This window comes from Cherax quadricarinatus, chromosome 3 (assembly GCF_038502225.1).
Source record: "Cherax quadricarinatus isolate ZL_2023a chromosome 3, ASM3850222v1, whole genome shotgun sequence".
Classification (NCBI taxonomy): Eukaryota; Metazoa; Arthropoda; class Malacostraca; order Decapoda; family Parastacidae; genus Cherax; species Cherax quadricarinatus.
Window position 1 is genome coordinate 21,903,010 of NC_091294.1, and position 21,519 is coordinate 21,924,528.

General features: G+C 36.5%; 1 protein-coding gene across 10 annotated transcripts in view; it reads right to left on the reverse strand.

Moving 5' to 3' along the window:
- LOC128706593 (F-box/LRR-repeat protein 15) overlaps positions 1 to 21,519 on the reverse strand; it is a 174,919-nt gene that overhangs the window by 45,427 nt on the left and 107,973 nt on the right. For 9 of the 10 annotated variants that reach the window (XM_070090739.1, XM_070090722.1, XM_053801537.2 and 6 more), the window contains 2 exons: positions 9,477 to 9,695; positions 289 to 523 (listed from right to left, as the gene is read on the reverse strand). In XM_070090739.1, the coding sequence (XP_069946840.1) occupies positions 344 to 523; positions 9,477 to 9,695 (399 nt within the window). In that variant the 3' untranslated portion in view covers positions 289 to 343. Of the gene's footprint in view, positions 1 to 288; positions 524 to 9,476; positions 9,696 to 21,519 lie in introns of those variants that run through there. The other variant, XM_070090712.1, reaches the window with a different exon arrangement.

Genomic DNA, 21,519 nt, shown 5'->3' on the forward strand with positions numbered 1-21,519 from the left:
AAAAAATATATATATATATATATATATATATATATATATATATATCTATATGTGTGTGTGTGTGTGTGTGTGTGTGTGTGTGTGTGTGTGTGTGTGTATGTATATAATATAAATATGAACTGTTTGGGTTCCTTTAAGTTTTTTAAAAGTAGTACAGGACATTACTTTCATATAATTAGTTTTGGCATAATTTGTGAATAAAACAAAAAAGTTGAATATCAAATACTGGTATGGTGTATGACGGAAAATATATGGCATATTTCAAGATAAATGCATCAATACAAATAATAATTAAATAAAATCTTTATTACACTACATTTCTGGACATAGAAGAGAAATAGTTTTAGATTTGTATATTGATTCCCAAATAGTTAACTTGTTTTCTTCTTTTAACCATATATGCCACAGAGCAGCTTGAAATAACATGAATACCTCTCACACATAGACTACACAGGTATTTCTCAGTAACACGTGGGCAGTTTTGTATGTTGAGCAACTTCAGTTTTAGACAGTGGTTTACTACCTGGAAACAGAGCATCAGTAAATCAACTAATAGTGTTTCAACATTCTTAGGAGAATATAATGTAATTACTAATACGTATTTCATACAAGTACACTCTACCTGAATTTAAACCACTTAGTGAGGCTGAGTGGTTACACTAGTGGGTTGTCAAAGAAACCTGGGAATCAAGTTTTTGTTGAAATATAGGAAGAAAAAAAAAGTATCTGAATTAAAACAATTCTCCTAGTGATATACCAAGATTTTAATCATGTTTAAAATTATCCTACGAGTTGATAAATTAGACATTAATGTAATGATAATCCTACCTGGGAATCAAGTTTTTGAAGAAATATAGGAAGAAAACAAAGAGTATCTGAATTAAAACAATTCTCCTAGTGATATACCAAGATTTTAGTCATGTTTAACATTATCCTACAAGTTGATAAATTAGACATTAATGTAATGATAATCGTACACTTTCATATAAATACAGGTCGGCCATCACTAATCTGGCACCACTGGGACCTGTAGTGTGCCGGATTAGTGAGTCTGCCGGATTACAGAGTGGTTAGGTTAGAATACACTTAATTAACCTATCAATAGAGAGATTTTCTGCTACATCTTTCTCATTTTCATCCACTGGCTTGCTGCTATGGATTTACAACCATCCGCACAATTTCTGAGTCAGTATAATGATGAAATTTCAGTCAGTATAATGATAAAATTTGAAATGATAGCTAAACTTAGTGCCGGATTACTGATGGAGCTGGATAACTGACTGCCAGATTAGTGATGACCGACCTGCATTTTAAAACATCTCAAGATAGCAATGCTAAGTGATAAGTGCTATTTTGTATTATGTTCACTTAAACAAGCATGATCATTTTCAGAAATGTTTAGTCACTAGGAAAAACACTTTACTACATAGAGTAGATCGTTATTTAACACGGTAGTTACGTTCCTGAAAACTTCGTGTTATGTAAAAACCGCGTTAAATGAACTGAAGAACTTATGGGAAAAACAGGGTTACGTTCCTGAGACCCAAAAAGAGCCAAACAACTTTTTTAGGCCTCCACAGTTTATAAAAATAAACGTGAATATGTAATTGTAGTTCATTGCTGTGATGTATGATGATTTTACTGCTTCAGATTACAAATGTAACATAAATAATTGTATTTCTTACTTTAAATTGTGGTTGCTGGTGTTTGTGGATGATTGTGAAGAGAGTGTAGAGTTATGTTGTGGTCGTACTGGGCTGAGGTGGATGGTAGAGGTTCTGGTACTGAAGTTGATGGTTGTACTGGAGTGTCTAACCTTAAGTCATTCAGTCAATCAAGTCATTCAGTAAGTCAGTCAAGTCATTCAGTAAGTCAATCAAGTCATTCAGTAAATCAGTCAAGTCATTCAGTAAGTCGGTCAAGTCATTCAGTAAGTCAGACAAGTCATTCAATAAGTCAGTCAAGTCATTAAGTCAGTCAAGTCATTCAGTAAGTCAGTCAAGTCATTCAGTAAGTCAATCAAGTTGTTCAGTAAGTCATTCAAGCCATTCAGTAAGTCAGTTAAGTCATTCAGTAAGTCAGTCAAGTCATTCAGTAAGTCAGTCAAGTTGTTCAGTAAGTCAGTCAAGTCATTCAGTAAGCCAGTCAAGTTGTTCAGTAAGTCAGTCAAGTCATTCAGTAAGTCAGTCAAGTCATTCAGTAAGTCAGTCAAGTCATTCAGTAAGCCAGTCAAGTTGTTCAGTAAGTCAGTCAAGTTGTTCAGTAAGTCAGTCAAGTCATTCAGTAAGTCAGTCAAGCCATTCAGTAAGTCAGTCAAGTTGTTCAGTAAGTCAGTCAATTCATTAAGTCAGTCAAGCCATTCAGTAAGTCAGTCAAGTTGTTCAGTAAGTCAGTAAAGTCATTCAGTAAGTCAGTCAAGTCTTTCAGTAAGTCAGTCAAGTCATTTAGTAAGTCAGTCAAGTCATTCAGTAAGTCAATCAAGTCATTCAGTAAGTCAGTCAATTCATTAAGTCAGTCAAGCCATTCAGTAAGTCAGTCAAGTTGTTCAGTAAGTCAGTCAAGTCATTCAGTAAATCAGTCAAGTCATTCAGTAAGTCAGTCTAGTCATTCAGTAAGTCAGTCAGGTCATTCAGTAAGTTAGTCAAATCATTCAGTAAGTCAGTCAAGTCACTCAGTAAGTCAGTCACTCAGTAAGTCAGTCATTCAGTAAGTCAGTCATTCAGTAAGTCAGTCATTCAGTAAGTCAGTCACTCAGTAAGTCAGTCATTCAGTAAGTCAGTCATTCAGTAAGTCAGTCATTCAGTAAGTCAGTCAGTCATTCAGTAAGTCAGCCAGTCACACAAACTTATGTTTACCTCTTTTTTAAGTGTACAAAGTAACACTTCATTATGGCCACAGGATGTCTTGTCTAATATCTTTGTTTCCTTTGTTAATTCTAAGACTTAAATGCTTACACCTTTTCTTGCTACTTTGAGCAACACTGGTATGCCTACTGGGTGTCATGATTGCTTGGCAGATACAAGATATAGCAATTAACCCTTTCACGGTCGGTAGCCCCTCTCACAAACCTGTTCTCAGGGTCGGTTAAAATTTGAAAAAAAAAAAAATTATTTTATCTTACGAAAAGATAGTTTTTTTTTTTCTAAATATTATAGGGTAAACAAAAAAATTTTACCACCAATACTTACCGAGATATGGAGGTGTGAAACTGACAGAAAATGACCGGCATACGGTAACATCGCCGACTGCCGGTCACCTGGTATTTGTTTATTTTTTTTTTGGTACTATTTTCTATTATTTAAAAAAAAAATTTCAAGTAACTTTTATGGCCTGTGAGACCAATATGAGCACTATTTTGTAAGTTATTTCTTTTTCTATATTACACAATAACTGCACTAACACTGTTTTCACTATTTTGTTTACAAAACTTATTTACACAAATGAACAACACAAAATGTTGTTTATTACTATTTTTCTATATTTTATATACACATATACAGTCACAGGACATGTTTTTAGAAGTTCTGCAGCCTGTGGAAATCTTTGAAACATGGTGTCATGCACAATGGTGTTTTACACTCCTCACACATAAAACGAGTGTCTCTGCGTTCTTGTGGGTGTTTTTTTGTATGTTTACAGACGTAACACCTCTTCTGAGCCTTTTTCTTGAAAGCAGTAGCAGGCAGTTTTGTTAGGACGTGATCACCATGCTTCAGACGAGAAGGTAGTTGTTGATAATTTCATGGGCGGTTTTCTATTGCAGGTGTTGTTCCTTGGTACTTGATTGTTAATTGTCTGATGACAGACAAACAAAAGTCGCCATATGGAGGTTTGTTTCTGGTCTTCATCTTATATATATTATAAGCACTGATCATGGAAATATGGAAAAAGAGTTTTATGTACCACTTATAACTCTTGTGAACACAATCAGCAAACCCAATCTGCATGTCACATTTGTCCACTGAACGCATACTGAGGGTGTCGTCATTCACAGCTGCAGGTTTTAGAAAGGGTTCATTGCTTTCTCTATGCTGCCTGCCAATGTCTGCCATTTCATTAGGGTGAACTGATGAGAACAGTGTGACATCGCAAATACGATTCTGTTAGTGGGATGGTTTGTGAAGGACCTGCCTAGTATGGGCCAACAGGCCTGCTGCAGTGTTCCTGCTGTCTTATGTGCAAACATTTATGGATGAACATCGCCCTGACACAGCTGTTGCAGGCCATGCTGACAACATCTACAATGACAATGTTGTGTCCCATTTTAGGGAAATCTTAAAGAGATGCCAGAAACAGAGCTCTCTAAACAGATATTTAGTGCTACAGTGGCATTAAAAAACAAAGAAGGGAAGTAACCCCAGAAAAGGACTTGGTACCTGAAGTCTTTATGGAAGGGGATTCCCCTTCCAAACAATAGTACATTGGACCCTCGGGTAATGACGTTAATCTGTTCCAGAGAGCTTGTCTTTAACTGATTTTTTCGTTATCCAAATTAACTTTCCCCACAAGAAATAATGGAAATCCAATTAATCCGTTTCAGACACCCAAAAGTATTAACAAAAAATTTTTTTTTTCAAGATTAAATATAAATATACATACAGAATGATGATGAAAGTATTTTCTTTTTGGGGATTTTCTTTCTTTTTGGGTCACCCTGCCTTGGTGGGAGATGGCCGACTTGTTAAAAAAACAAAAAATACAGAAAACAATGACAAATAAATATAAAGCACTAATAAAATGGATAAATGAACATTTAACATCACACTTACCTTTATTGATTCTTGTTGGTGTATGGAAGACAGGTAGGAGGTGAGAGGAAGACGAGTTTATTATGCTTCGATATGATGCTAATATCATCTCTATGGCTTATTTATCTATCAAAATTCATCTAATATGACATAATAAACAATATTAATAACAAGGAAACATGATATACACTCTAGAATGAATAAAATATGTCATAATGTATGTGAGGAGTAAGTGGTGGTGGTGGTGGTGGTGGTGTTGTTGGGTTTCTAAGGGCCACTGAGAGAAGCCGTATATAATAGTGGTGGTGGAGGCAGCAGCAGAAGCCACCAACACTGTTCACACTTAAACAATGTAGTATGTAATTCATAAATAAGAAATATTTACATTTTAATTTATAAATAAGAAATGGAAATATAAACACATATGCAGTTTAATGTGATAATTTATTGACAACGTTTCGCCCATACAGTGGGCTTTTTCAAGTCACAAACAGATCTACCTGGTGTGGAAGGTACGTGAGTATTTATAGTCAGGTTCAGAATGTTGAGGTCAGGTGGAGAATGCTGCATCTGATGATCTGCCGAGTGGGGTTATAGAGTCTAAAATCTTGGGTAGCTTGGAATGGAGATTGGATACGTTGTGAGCAGATCTTCTGCAGTGTTCTATGTTCTTATGTGGGATAGCGATGATGAAGCTTCTTGGCAAGTGGTTCAGCTATGTTATAGAAGCCATTGTTCTGGTTGAAATTGTTGGTTATAGAGATAAGCGATGATTCCAGGATTCTTCGGTATTGAGTGTTGTCTTCTCTGGCGATAAGTCTCGAGTTTCTGTAGTTAATTAAATGGTTGTGTGAATTGCGGTGTTGTACACGTGCATTCCTTGTATCATCAGTCCTGCTTGCGTATTGGTGTTCTGAAATACGTGTTTGGAGGTCTCTTGATGTTTCGCCCACGTATAATTTGCTGCAGTCATTACAAGGGATTATGTATACCCCTGCAGAGGATGGAAGCTTGTCCTGTCTATTACTGGTGATGTCCTTGATGGTCATGGTTGTGGAGGTAGATACTTGGAATGAGGTATTGGAAAAGAAAGATGTTGGAAACATGTTTGGCAATGGAGTTGGTGGGGAGGACTATGTATCTCTTCTCGGCAGTGTCTTCTCTGGGTGTGTTGAAGATGTTTAATGCCCGTCGTCTGCAGTCTCTGATGAAGTGACGAGGATAGTGGAGTTTAGAAAATACTTGTTCAATTATAGTGCATTCTTCCTCAAGAAGCTCATTGCTGCAGATTCTGAGTGCACGCAGGAAGAAGCCTATAATTACACAACGTTTAATTTTGGTGTCGTGGTGAGAGTAGAAATGGAGAAGATCGTTTTGGTTGGTGGGTTTTCGATAGACTTTAAAACGAAGTTCATGGTCAGCTTTGCAGAGAAGAACATCAAGGAAAGGAAGAGTGTTGTCGACTTCTTCTTCAAGTGTGAACTGGATTGAGGGCTCGACCTGGTTGAGCTTGTCTTGGAGAGCTTGAACGTTGAAGCGTCTGGGAGTTATGAGGAGAATGTCATCAACATAATGTAGCCAGGTGACAGTCGAAGGAATAATGATGGAGAAATGCTCGGCTTCCAGATGTTCCATGTATAAGTTTGCCAGGACGGCACTGAGTGGCGAGCCCACGGGTAGTCCAAAAGTCTGCTGAAAGAGGTGGTTTTCGAAAGAGAAACACGTAAAGCCGACACATAGTTCAACAAGGTCGATGAAATTGCTGGCTGGAATAGGAAGATCAAGTGAATCGTCAATTTTCCTGCGCAGGAGATCGATGGTTTATGTAGTAGGTACTTTGGTGAATAGGGAAGTTACGTCAAGGCTGGAAAGTTTTTGTTCCTGATGTTGATGTTGTGAATGCGATTGAGAAAATCACTCGAGTGTTTGAGATGTGCTGGACTGATAGTGCCCAAGAGTTTAGAGAGGTGTTTTGCGAGAATTCCTAAGAGTTGTGGCTTATTTAGCAGTTACAAGTACTAAAAACAATGAATACAGAATATATTGCATGTACGCATGGAATCGTCCTCCCTGGCTTGTAAACAATAGCACCCTAGCTATACATGGAGTGGTCGGGCCTGCTCAGGGCACACGGACACGTTCGGGATGAATGTCCTTGACCGAGTTTTTTCGGTAACCGAGTCAATATTTTGACGCAAAAACGTGTTGCTATACGATTTTTTCGTTGTATGATGACATTGTTACCCGAGGGTTCACTGTACACCTCCATCCTCTTCCCTCCTCCCGTCTCATCACTCATCAATGAGTCTTCAATAAAGGTAAGTGTAATTTTAGTAATGTTTTACTCTGCATGTCTTATTGTTTTCTGTGTAGGGAAATGTATATTTCATGTAAAAAAATTATTTTGTTTAATACTTTTGGGTGTCTGGAATGGATTAATTGGATTTCCATTATTTCTTATGGGGAAAATTAATTCAGGTTAAGTCAGATTCGGTATAAGACACTCTCTCTGGAATGGATTAATTACGTTATCTGGGGGTCCACTGTATTGTTGAAATTCAGGTGTGGTAGGTATGGTAGCCCACCTGGCTACCACACCCACACGTAATATATGACATTTAATCCTTTGAAGGTTTCGGCTGTACTAATACGGCTTACGACCCAGGGTTTTTGACGTACTAAAAAAATCCTGCAGCACACAGTGCATAATGAGAAAAAAAAAACTTTGACCGTTTTTTTGAAATAAAACAGCGACTTTGCACTGTATTTTCGTATGGTATTTATTGTTGTATTCTAGTTTTCTTGGTCTCATTTTATAGAATGGAAGACATAACACAGAAATTGAGATGATTTTGACTGGTTTTACAATGAAAAGTACCTTGAAATTGAGCTCAAAGTAGCAGAAATGTTTGATTTTTACCAAGTTCAAAAGTAAACATATCATGCCAAGCATCCAATACACGTCAAATGGTGAGTCTAATATTCTTTCACAAGTGCACCAATATTATTTATACCATTTTTTACACTAACGAAGTAGTCTGCATAACAGTAAATCTTCTATTTTTTGTGAGAATAAAAATTCAAAGTGGAAAGCAAAAGAATGTAAGAGGGGCCTTGAGACGTGACTAATGAACAGAGGAAATGTTATTTTAGTGCCAGTAATGTCTTTCTTATTTACTCTGGACCCTATTCGGAAATTGGCATCTTTTGAAATTTGTGAGAAATTGGCAAAATTGCTAAATTCTGACCACTGTACTGGATAGTTGAAATCGGTAAATGGGTGGTTTCTTGCACTCATTCGATAGAAAAAATGGAGTTCTAGCAAAATATTCATGTTTTTTTGTTGACTAGTACAGTGGAATTGGCCAAAAATGGGGTTCAAGTGGGCAAAATCGCCGATGCATAAACATCGCCAAGACCGGTAACTTCACGAGAGCATAATTCCATAAGTTTTCCATCAAATTTCATACTTTTGGTGTCATTATGATCGGGAAAAGATTCTCTATCTTTTCATAAGAATTTTTTTTTTTTTTTAAATTTGGCCAACCCTGCGAACGAGTCTCGGTGAGGGCCTGTCGACCCTCAAAGGGTTAAAGTGCCCTATAGCGATAAAATGCATATACAGTACACTCATTACTTACCTTTATTTATTTATTTATTAATTTGAACATGATACAGAGTAGTACAAATGAATACAGTTAAGTGCAACATGCCAAAGCCCCTTGTATGCAGAGCATTATGGGCAGGCTTAAAATTAACTTAAGATTAACCAAGCAGTGATATATTCAGTGGTAAAACATTATTGTAAACAGATAATAATTAAGCACAAATGAGTATTACAAAGACAGGTTATATGGTCATTTACTGTACTGCTGTGCATTCAGTAGAATGGAGTATTCTGTTGGGTAATTTAATTAAAAAATAACAAAGTTTGATTGGGTATCAGGTTAAACATTTATGAGATACAATTATGAGAAACATTTATGAGATACAATTTTTAAGATACAATTATTCAGTATTTATTTGGTTGTGGGTGAGTAAGTGATTTTTGAGTAGAGACTTGAATTTATAAACAGTGTTTCTTTTATATTTACAGATTTTAGGGCCTTTTATGTGCATTGAGTTTTTTGCATAGCATGAGATGGACACGAGGAACATCAAAGAGTGATCTGTGCCTTGTGTTATGGTCATGTGTTCTGTTGAGGTTGGTAAGGAGATGTTTGAGGGGAGGGTTTATATCCAAGTTAAGTGTTCTATGTATGTAATAGATGCAGTAATAAGTATGGATGTTTTGTATGGTGAGTAGGTTTAGGGTTTCGAATATTGGTGGAGTGTGCTGCCTGTAGTGGGAATTTGTTATCATTCTGGCTGCAGCCTTTTGTTGGGTAATTAGTGGTCTCAGATGGTTTACTGTTGTTGAGCCCCATGCACAAATTCCATAGGTGAGATAGAGGTAAATAAGTGAGTGATATAGGGCCAGGAGGGCTGACTGTGAAACATAGTACCGTATCTTCGATAGTATGCCTACAGTCTTGGAAATTTTCTTGGAAATTTGCTGTATATGTGTTTGAAATTTGAGTCTATTGAAAGTTGAGTGAACGTATGTCGAGCAGGTCGTAAGTCGGATGGTAGGTGTATGGTAATTTAGAATAAACAGTGTAAGTAGTTTTAAAATTCACCAGCTAGAAAGCAGCAGAAGTGCATACTCTTAACAAAACAATGTATTACCTTCTTGAGTCCACTGTCTGTAAGCTTCCAGCAGCCAGCCACACTAAGAGTCTCTATGTGGGTACAATTGGTGGCCAGGTGATGTAGGCCAACATCTGTTAATAATTCCATTTTATCCAGCTCCACTACCTTCAGTCTGCTAAACTTGCAAAAAAATTGCTCCAGTGTCTGAATGTCCACATCTGAGGAATTGGCAGTACTGATGTGCTGTAGATCTGACTGAAATTGATGCACAAGTGATGAATAATTTATGCTTAAAATGTTCACAGCTCTTATATTAGGTGTTTTTTGACTGTTTAAGAAAAATACATTTTCATTAGCAAGTACAGTACAGTTGACCCTTGAACAACATGGGGGTGGGGGGACGCGGGTCTCCCATGCAGTCAAAAAATCTCGTATAACTTTTGATTTCCCAAAAACTTTACTAATAGCCTACTGTTGACAGGAAGCCTTACTGATAACATAAAGAGTTAATTAACAAATATTCTGTGTTATATGTATTATATACAGTATTCTTACAATAAAGTAAGCTACTGACAAGAAAATCTTATTAAGAAAATCATGAGGAAGAGAAAATACACTTATATTACTGTACTGTATTTATCAGTACCATAAGTTTAAATCATCTGTTCACAAGATGAATTGTCTGTCTGTCAGTACCTACATCAATATTGTCCTATATGATACAGAACACTGTAATTGTTTGTGTGCATAAGTTTTGAAAAATTTTAACTTTTTATAATAGATTTGTGTATATTTTATGGTAGTAAGTGATAAAATAGACTAGTATCTATATATTTTTTATGCATTCATGACATGAGTAACTTTTTCTAAATTTTTTCGGTCGCAAATCTCCAAAAAATTTTCAAATATATTTACTGAAAAAATCCGCATATAAGTGGTCCTGCACAGTTCAAACCTGTGTTGTTCAAGGGTCAACTGTATTTTGAATCCTCTATTTAACCCTTTCACTGTGGTTGCCATAATATGGCCATAATATAACGCCAAAATTCTAGCAGCTTCCAATCTTGCAGAAGAAAGCTGGTAGGCCAACATATGAAAGAATGAGTCAGAGTGGTCAGTGTGTGCAGTATAAAAAAAAATCCTGCAGCATGCATGCATGACAAAAAAAAAAAAACTCTGGCTGTGTTTTTGGTTTAAATCACTGAATTTGCAGTGTATTTTTGTACAGTATTTATGGTTGTATTCTCGTTTTCTTGATCTCATTTGATAGAATGGGATATATATTATAGAAATAGAGATGATTTTAAATGGTTTATGGACTAAAAGTACCTTGAAATTGAGCTCAAAGTAGCAGAAATGTTAAATTTTTGCCATTGCTCAAGATTAAACAAATCATGACACGCGTCCAATACACATCAACTAATGGGTCTAATATGCTTTCACAAGTGTGCTGCTATTATTTATGCCATTTTTACAATAATGCAATAGTCTGCATAACAGTAAATCTTCCATTTTGTGTGTGAAAAAAAATTCAAAATGGAAAGCAAGAGTAATATAAGAGGGGCTTGGAGATGACACTAATCAACAGAGAAAATGTTATTTTAGTGCTAGGAACGTTTGTATTATTAATTATGGACCCTATTTTGAAATTGGACTTACTTGAATTGTGTATGAAACTGGCCAAATTACCAATTTCTGATCATTTTATTGGGTAGTTGAAATTGGTAAATGGGCAGTTTCTTCAAATCAAATCAAATCAAATGAAATCAAAGTTTATTCTCGATAAGGATTACAATGCGGGGTTTACAGATTTTGGTTATTGTGTGGTTTACATGTAATAAAATACTAATTACTGAGGGGGCCACTAGAACACCTAGCATGGCTAGGCATTTTGGGCAAACTTAGATTAATTCTTAACCCTAAATTATTACAAATTGTGGAGTAAGTTGACTAAATACTAAGTGACTAAATACACCTACCATCCGACTTACGACCGAGTTCAGTTCTGAGAAACCGGTCGTAAGTCGAAATGGACGTAAGTCGAACTTTACTACTGAATATCAACATCACATTTTTGTAATGACTTTATTGTTTTATTTTGGTATTTCATGTTTTACTTTACTTTTTATGCTGTTAGTACCATATTTTATACTGTAAGGTTTAGGATAAACACTGTGTACAACACAAATAGTTGTTTATTTCCCAGAAATTTGGCAAAAAAAACACGGTCGTAAGTCGAGTGGTCGTAAGTCGAGCAGGTCGTAAGTCGGATAGTAGGTGTACTACGTAACTAAATACCAGTTTGTGAGATTAGCAATGTGAATGCTTTTGTTATGGCACAATATTATAGTTTCTCTATTGGAGTATCACAGGCAAACTTGTGACTAGTTAGTAATCATTATTTTAAGATTAAGATACATATTTCTGTGCTTATAGTCAAATGGGTGAGTGAGTGAGTGAGTGTAAGTGTGAACCACCAGGTGCTTTTTATGTAGTTAGTTGACAGGGTGTATCAGGGAGATAAGATGTTTTCTAATACAGTGGACCCCCGCATAACGATCAGCTCCCAACTCGACCAATTATGTAAGTGTATTTTTGTAAGTGCTTTTGTAGGTGTATTTTTGGGGGTCTGAAACGGACTAATCTAATTCACAATATCTCTTATGGGAACAAATTCGGTCTATAACGGCACCCAAACAGACTTCTGTATTGAAATAATATCGTTATCCGGGGGTCCACTGTAGTAGTTTTGAAGGTGATGAATGTGTCTGCAGTTCTAGAGTTTTCAGGTAGGGTGTTCCAGATTTTAGGGCCTTTGACATACATTGAATTTTTGTAAAGGTTTAGTTGGACACGGGGAACGTCGTAGAGATGTTTGTGTCTGGTGTTATGCTTGTGGGTCCTGTCACAACTATCAAAAAAGCATTTTAGGTCAAGGTTAATATTGGAATTTAAGGTCCTGTATATGTAGATTGCACAGTAGTAAGTGTGGATGTTCTGAACAGGGAGTATGTTTAGATCTATGAAGAGTGGGGGGGGGGGGGTGTTGCCAGGGATGGAATTTAGTGATTATTCTTACTGCAGCTTTTTGTTGAGTTATTATTGGCTTTAGGTGTATTGCTGCAGTTGATCCCCAGCACAAATAGCATAGGTGAGGTATGGATAAATGAGTGAATGGTATAGTGTGAGAAGGGCATTTTGCGGCACGTAGTATCGTATCTTGGAGAAGATCCCAACTGTTTTGGATACTTTTTTTGATATGTGTTGGTTATGGGTGCTGAAATTCAGGTTGTTGTCGAGGTATAGGCCTAGGAATTTGCCCTCATTACGTCTGGTAATTAGAGTGTTGTCGATCTTAATGTTTAGTTGCACAGCACCTGATCTGCTACCAAACATAATATAGTAGGTTTTGTCAGTGTTAAGTGTAAGTTTATTGGCTGTCATCCAAGTTGATATTTTGAGCAGCTCTTCATTAACAATGGTGTTGAGGGTGGCAAGATTAGGGTGAGAGATGACATAAGTCGTGTCGTCAGCAAAGAGAATGGGTTTCAGGTGTTGGGATACGTTTTGAAGATCATTGATGTAAATGAGGAAGAGCAGGGGACAAAGGACACTTCCCTGTGGAACTTCAGCATCAAGTGGCCGTGTTGATGATGCTGTGTCTTTAATGGTGACATACTGATACCTATTAGTAAGGTAGGATTTGAAATATGCAAGCACATGGCCTCTTATACCACAATGGTCAAGTTTGTGGAGTAGGATGCCGTGGTCTACTGTATCAAAAGCTTTTCTTAGGTCAATAAAAATTCCTAGCGGATATTGTACTCAATTGATAGAAGAAATAGAGTTCTTGCAAAATAACTATGAATTTGGTCGACTGGAACAATGGAATTGGTCGAAAATAGTGCTCAAAGTGGACGAAACTGCCAATGAGTAAATATCGCTGAAACTGCTAACTTTGTGAGAGTGTAATTCCATAAGTTTTCCATCAAATTTCATACTTTTGGTGTCATTACCATCAGGAAAATATTTTCTATCATTTCATGATTTTTTTTTTTAAATTCTTCAATGCTGAGAGTAAGTTTGTGAGCAAGGGTCTCACAGTGAAAAGGTTAATGCACTAATGAGAGAGGAAAGGATCTCCAGTAATGTTGATTGTCCATTAAATTGAGATGATGAAATTATTTCTTCATGATCATAACAATAACACAATTCTGGACATAAACATAACACACTTTACTCTTTAACCCTTTGAGGGTCAGTCACGTACAAGTACGTACGTCATTGCAGCCAGGGTCTGTCACGTACTTGTATGCCTAAATTCTAGTGCCTTCAAATCTGGTGGAAGAAAGCTGGCAGGCCGACATATGAAAGAATGGTTCTGTGTGGTCAGTGAGCGCAGTATAAAAAAAATCCTGAAGCACGCTGTGCATAATGAAAAGAAAAAACTGACCGTGTTTTTGGTTTAAAACAGCAACTTTCTAGTGCATTTTCGTATGGTCTAGTGCATTTTCCTTTGTCTCATTTGACAGAATGGAATATATATTACAGAAATAGATGACTTTGATTGGTTTCACAATGACAAGTACCTTGAAATTGAGCTCAAAGTAGCAAAAATGATGGATTTTTGCCGATGTTCAAGAGTAAACAAATCAAGCCACGCGTCCAATACACGTCAACTGGTGAGTCTGATATTCTTTCACAAGTGCGCTGACACCATTCATACTGTTTTTACAATGATGCAGTGGTATACATAACAGAAAACCTTCTATTTTCTGTGAGAATAAAAATTCAAAATGGAAAGCAAAAGTAATGTAAGAGGGGCCTAGAGACATGACTAATGAACAGATAAAATGTTATTTTAGTGCCATGAATGTCTGTCTTGTTTATTCTGGACCCTATTTTGAAACTGGCATCTTTTGAAATTTGTGTGGCATTGCCCAAATTGCCAATTTCTGACCACTTTATTGGGCTGTTGAAATCAGTAAATGGGCGGATTCTTGTACTCAATCAATAGAGCAAATGGAGTTCTAGGGAAATAGCTATGATTTTAGTCAACTGCAACATTGGAATTGGCCAAAAATAGGGCTCAAAGTGGGGGAAATCGCTGATGTGTAAGTATCTTCGAGACCGCTAATTTCGCAAGAGCATAATTCTGTCAATTTTCCATCGAATTTCATACTTTTGATGTCACTATGATCAGAGAGAGGTTCTCTATCATTTCATAAAAAATAATTGTTTTTTTTTTTCGAAAAATTTTTGACCCTGAGAACAAGTTTAGGAGAGGGCCTCTCGACCCTCAAAGGGTTAATCCTTTCACTATCTGTCACACAGATCCATATTATTAATGCCAAGGTCCCTCACATAGATTTACATTTTGAGCTCAGCTCACTCATATAAGCTGAGAGCAGTACATTTAACCCTTTGACTGTCGCGGCCGTATATATACGTCTTACGAGGTACCATGTTTGACGTATATATACTCATAAATTCTAGCGGCTTCAAATCAAGCAGGAGAAAGCTAGTAGGCCCACATGTGAGAGAATGGGTCTGTGTGGTCAGTGTGCACCATATAAAAAAAATCCTGGAGCACGCAGTGCATAATGAGAAAAAAAAACCTCCGACCATTTTTTTTAACTAAAATGCCGACTTTGTGGTCTATTTTCGTATAGTATTTATGGTTGTATTCTCATTTTCTTGGTCTCATTTGATAGAATGGAAAACATATTATAGATTGATTTTACTATAAAAAGAGCCTGGAAATGGAGCTCAAAGTAGGGAAAATGTTTGATTTTTGCCAATGTTCAAAAGTAAACAAATGATGTCATTGTCTAATAAATGTTCAACTAGCCATTCTAATATGCAGTCATGAATGGGTCAATGTTATTTATACAATTATTACAGTATTGCAGTAGTCTGCATAATAGTAAGTCTTCTATTTTTTGTTTGAATAAAAATTCAAAATAGAAAGCAAGAGTAATATCAGAGGGGCCTGGAGACATGACTGATGAACAAAGAAAATGTTATTTTAGAGCCAGGAATGTTTGCATTGTTCATTCTGGACCTTATTTTGAAATTGTCATATTTTTTAATTTTCGTGAAATTGGCCAAATTGCAAATTTCTGACCACATTACTGGGTAGTTGAAATCGGTAAATGGGCAGTTTCTTGTACTGAATTGATAGAAAAAACGGAGTTCTAAAGAAATAGCTATGAGTTTGGTCGACTGGAACAATGGAATTAGCCGAAAATAGGGCTCAAAGTGGGCGAAATCGCCGATTTGTAAATATCGCCGAGGTCGCTAACTTCGCGAGAGCATAATTCCGTCAGTTTTCCATCAAATTTCGTTTTTTTTGGTGTCATTACAATCGCGAAAAGATTCTCTATCATTTCATAAGAAACAATAATTTTTTTTTTTAAATTTTGCGGCACCAGGAGACACCTCAGGATTGGGGGTTGCGACAGTCAAATTCAAATTCAAATTCAAAGTTTATTCTCTATAAGGATTACAATGCTGAGTTTACAGAATTTGGTTATTGTGTGGTTTACATGTAGTAAAATAATGATTACAGAGTGTACCACTAGAACACCTAGCATGGCTAGGCATTTCGGGCAGACTTAGTTTAATTCTTAATTTTAAAGTATTGATTGGTTTCACAATGACAAGTACTAGATATGACAGAATGGATCTGTGAAGGTAGTGTGCACAGTATAAGAAAAATCCTGCCCTATGCGGTGCATAATGGGAAAAGCAAAACTCTGACCTTACATATGATTTAATATAGAAACTTTGAGGTGTTTTCTATGATGATTTTTTATGATTTTACTGGTTGTTTCTTGGTATCATTTGATAGAATGGGAGACATACTAATGAAATAGAGATTATTTTTGATTAATAGCTTGATTTTCGAAGTACTTAGCTTGAAATTGCCTCAAAGTGAAGGGAATGTTTTATTTTATTCAAAATTTCCTGAGGAAGAGGAAGGCCCCCTACACCCCTTGCCTGTTTTATGAGCTTTTACTAGGTCTGAACCAATTACTGGAACACAGTAAACCATGAACAATCATTCCTAGCTATATTTTATTATCTGAGAAATAGGGTAAATCTTTTATTTTTTGTGTAATGACTTCAAAGTAGAAGGCAAGTGTAATATAGGAGAGGCCTGGAGACATAATGAACAGAAGAAATGTTGTTTATTTTGAACTCTGTTTTTAACCCTTTCAGGGTCGGCAGGCCCTGTCCTAAACTCGTTCTCAGGGCCAGAAATTTATTTTTTCTTATGAAATGATAGAGAATCTTTTCCCGATCATAATGACACTAAAAGTATGAAATTTGATGGAAAACTTATGGAATTATGCTCTTGCAAAGTTAGCGGTCTCGACAATTTTTACGCATCGGCGATTTCGCCGACTTTGAGCCCTATTTTCCACCAATTCTAATTCGGTGGCCCGGTGGCCTGGTGGCTAAAGCTCCCGCTTCACACACGGAGGGCCCGGGTTCGATTCCCGGTGGGTGGAAACATTTCGACACGTTTCTTTACACCTGTTGTCCTGTTCACCTAGCAGCAAACAGGTACCTGGGTGTTAGTCGACTGGTGTGGGTCGCATCCTGGGGGACAAGATTAAGGACCCCAATGGAAATAAGTTAGACAGTCCTCAATGACGCACTGACTTTCTTGGGTTATCCTGGGTGGCTAACCCTCCGAGGTTAAAAATCTGAACGAAATCTTATCTTATCTTACCAGTCGACAAAAATCATAACTATTTTGTTAGAACTCCATTTTTTCTATCGAATGAATACAAGAAACCACCCATTTACCAATTTCAACTATCCAATAAAGTGGTCAGAAATTGGCAATTTTGACAATTTCACACAAATTTCAAAAGATGCCAATTTCCAAATAGGGTCCAGAATAAACAAGACAGACATTCCTGACACTAAAATAAAAAATTTTCTGTTCATTAGTCACATCCCCAGGCCTGTTTTACATTTCTTTTGCTTTCCACTTTGAATTTTTATTCTCACAAAAAAATAGAAGATTTACTGTTATGCAGCATGTAGAAATGGTGTAAATAATATCAGTGAACATGTGAAAGAATATTAGACTCACCAGTTGATGTGTATTGGACACGTGGAATGATTTGTTTACTTTTGAACTTTGGCAAAAATCAAGCATTTCTGCTACTTTGAGGTCAATTTCAAGGTACTTTTCATTGTGAAACCAATCAAATCATCTCAATATCTGTAATATGTCTTCCATTCTATAAAATGAGACCAGGAAAACTAGAATACAACCATAAATAGCATAGGAAAATACACTGCAAAGTCGCTGTTTTAAAGCAAAGAAACGGTTGGAGTTTTTTTTTTCTCACTATGCACTGTGTGCTGCAGGATTTTTTATACTGTGCACACTGACCACATAGACCCATTCTTTCATAAGTAGGCCTACCAGCTTTCTCTCACTTGATTTGAAGGTGCTAGAATTTATGTGTACTAGTACGGCACCAACTCTGGCATGCAAGCCATACTAGTATGGCACCAACAACCTGCCAATGTCATAACCAACTTCCAAGACCATAATGACCAACAACAGCTATCTGACGCTGTTGTAGTTAACAGCAAACATCTCCCAGCCACAGTCACCCATGAGACCTGCATGGAGACCACCCTACAGCTTATCAAGGACCACCTTCGCCTTAACATACGTAGTGATGACCTAAAGGATTGCAAACTGATGGGCTACCAAGCAGGTAAAAAAACAGTGCTGTTAAAATTCCAAACTAGCCTACAAAGAAACAACCTACTAAAAACATCTATTGCTATGAAAACTGATGTTTACGTCAATGAGTGCCTTACCAAAACAAGACAAAACCTTCTTCATCGGCTAAGAAAATTACGCTATGCCCAAAAAATCCATCAGTGCTTTGTGAGGGATGGAAAAATCGCAGTTAGGAAACAGCCCACTGGGAAGAGATACTTCATCTCTACAGAACATGACCTTAAAACATTCCTAAGTGAGGCTGGACTAACAGAATCAGAGTAAAGTGCAGATAATACCCACAGTCCACAGTGTTATATTGTCATAAATTTGTGCCCCCCTAAAATTCTAATACCCCAACTACTTTTGATTGTCATTGTTGTATTCAACGACCATTCTACCTCATAGTCTTAATTTGTTTAATATCTACAGAATCTATCTCCTTTTTTTACAACTTACCGCATCACTGTTCCATTTTATTTTATTATAAACTAGCCATAACTTGTCCTCAATAATTCTACCTCACTTTAAGAAATACTCAATTGCCCAATTTTATTCTAAAATCCCTATTATTGCCCAATTTTGCTTTAAACTATATTGATCAAACTTATTGTAAACTTCTTTTATTGACCATTTTATTCTATACTTTTTTAAACTAGTATTTTCAACTACAACTTTTATATTATCCTGTCTACCATCTTACTAGCATATTATAACCAAGTCATTGCCATTTTTATTTTTATCATTTTTTTTTTTTATTATTATTCTTTTGCTACCTTAACTTGTGTATTTTATCCTGTCAATTTACATCTAGTTATACTCTAATTCTTGTAAACAACTTATATAAGACCTTAGTGCAATTACAATTGAAAGTCTTGTGCCTTTTTTATATTAGATTAAACACAGTTGTACTATAGTCAATACCAAATTCATTATATTAGACCATAGTGCAATTACTAGTGAGAGACTGGTGCTATTTTTAATTTGTATTTTTATATTATTAGATTAAATCTGGTTGTACTATAGCTCATTCTAGCTCAAAACATAGACTCCACAAAAGTCATTATATTAGACCTTAGTGCAATTACAAGTGAGAGTCTTGTTCTATTTTAAATTTGTATTTTTATATTACTAGTTTATACCTAGTTGTACTTTAGTTCATTCCAGCACAACACATAGACAACATCAACTTCATTATGTGTAGTAGTGACTATACTCTATATGACCAAAATACTCTAGCTATATACTTATCCAAACTTCCCACCACTACAGATATCAGTACTAGAACTCAACACACAACTCAGGATATAAATAACCATAATTTAAACCTAGAAGATGATTGATTACGTTGACCCTGATCTAAACCTCCATAATCTGACACCCAATCAAAACCTATTGGAAAGTAACTGCCTTTATTACACAGCAACACAAGCCAGCACTATCCTAAACAATGCTAAAAGTCTATCAGTACTTAACTACAACATCAGGTCCTTAAGCAAACACTATGATGACCTGGCACTCCTTGAATCACTAAAGACACCCTTTTCCTGCATTATTCTTACTGAGATCTGGCTTAAGCAGGACACAATAGATATCTACCCTCTACCAGGATACACAGCAATTCACAACTGCAGACCAAACCAAGTTGGGGGTGGTATTGCAATCTATTACTCTAACCAATTATCTTGTATTAGCACCACTTGCTTTAGTGATGAATATGGGGAATACATTTTTGCTAATTTTATTGTAAAAAACCTTAAGACACCTATAACAATCGGTGCCATTTACCGGATACCTCACACAAACATCCCAAATTTCAGTGAGAAATTAAAGTCACTAATAACAAACAGACAAATGAATAAGCACCACCTTCTCTTAGCTGGAGACTTCAACATCAACCTTGGCTTACTAGATGATCAGCCTGTAACTGATTTCATCAACAATATGAACAACACACTTCTCATACGAACAATAACTAAACCAACCAGGCTCACTGAGACAAGTGCAACCATAATAGACCACATATGGACCAATATACTAGCCCCCCTTAAATCAGGGATAATCACAGATAGCACTACAGACCACTACCCTACCTTCCTCCTGACAAACATTAATAAACCACCACTTGAATACAACAAAGTCTCATTTAGACTCCATGACGAGGCCTCAATAAGAAGTTCACAACTGACCTAGAGATTGTTGACTGGCCTACAGAATTCTCCAAGGCCAATGGTACTGATGACTGGACAGACATTTTTCTTAACAAATTACTTAGACTATACAACAAACATTATCCTATAAAAACGAAACAGATCACAAACAAACGGCTTGGTTGCCCATGGCTAACCAGTACCATTCTGAAATCCATTGACAAGAAACACCAATATGAAAAGCAATACAGACAGGGCTTAATACACAAAGATATTCTTAAACACTATTCATCAGTTCTCACCAAAGTAATAAAGAAAGCCAAACAACTATACTACTCCAGTAGATTCACAGACACTAGAGGAGATATAAAAAAGACCTGGAAAACACTCTCTCAGATTCTAGGCACCCACAAACTGAAAAATACCAAGAATATTGTCCTAACTAAACCTAATGAAACACCACTACATCCCACTGACACAGCTAACAACATAAACGACTTCTTCTCAACCATAGGATCTAATCTCGCCAATAAAATCCCACATACCAATGCCCATGCCGGGGACTACCTAGATGGGAATTTCCCAAATTCCTTCTATCTTGCACCAACTGAGCCCTCGGAAGTCACCGAGATTATAAAGTCACTTAAAAACAACTCAGGGAATCTGTCTAATGTCCCACCATTACTGTACAAGCGAGCGGCCCATATCCTTTCGCATGCTATTTCATTACTTTTTAACAAGTCACTAGAAACTAGCACCTTCCCGAAACTACTCAAGATGGCAAGGGTTACACCAATACATAAAGGTGGTGACCCTAAAGACTTAAACAACTATAGGCCAATATCAAACTTACCATTGCTATCCAAAATCTTTGAGAAACTCGTGCACAGGAGACTATATATATTCATTTATAACAACACAAAACATACTCAACCCCTGCCAATTTGGATTCAGGAAAAATAAAAGCACTAATGATGCAACCATAAAAATGCTAGATCTGCTTTACACAGCATTGGAAAATAAGGAATATCCACTAGGAATTTTTATTGACCTAAGAAATGCTTTTGACACAGTAGACCACGACATCCTACTCCACAAACTTGACCATTACGGTATAAGAGGCCATGCGCTTGCTTATCTCAAATCTTACCTTACTAATAGGTATCAGTAT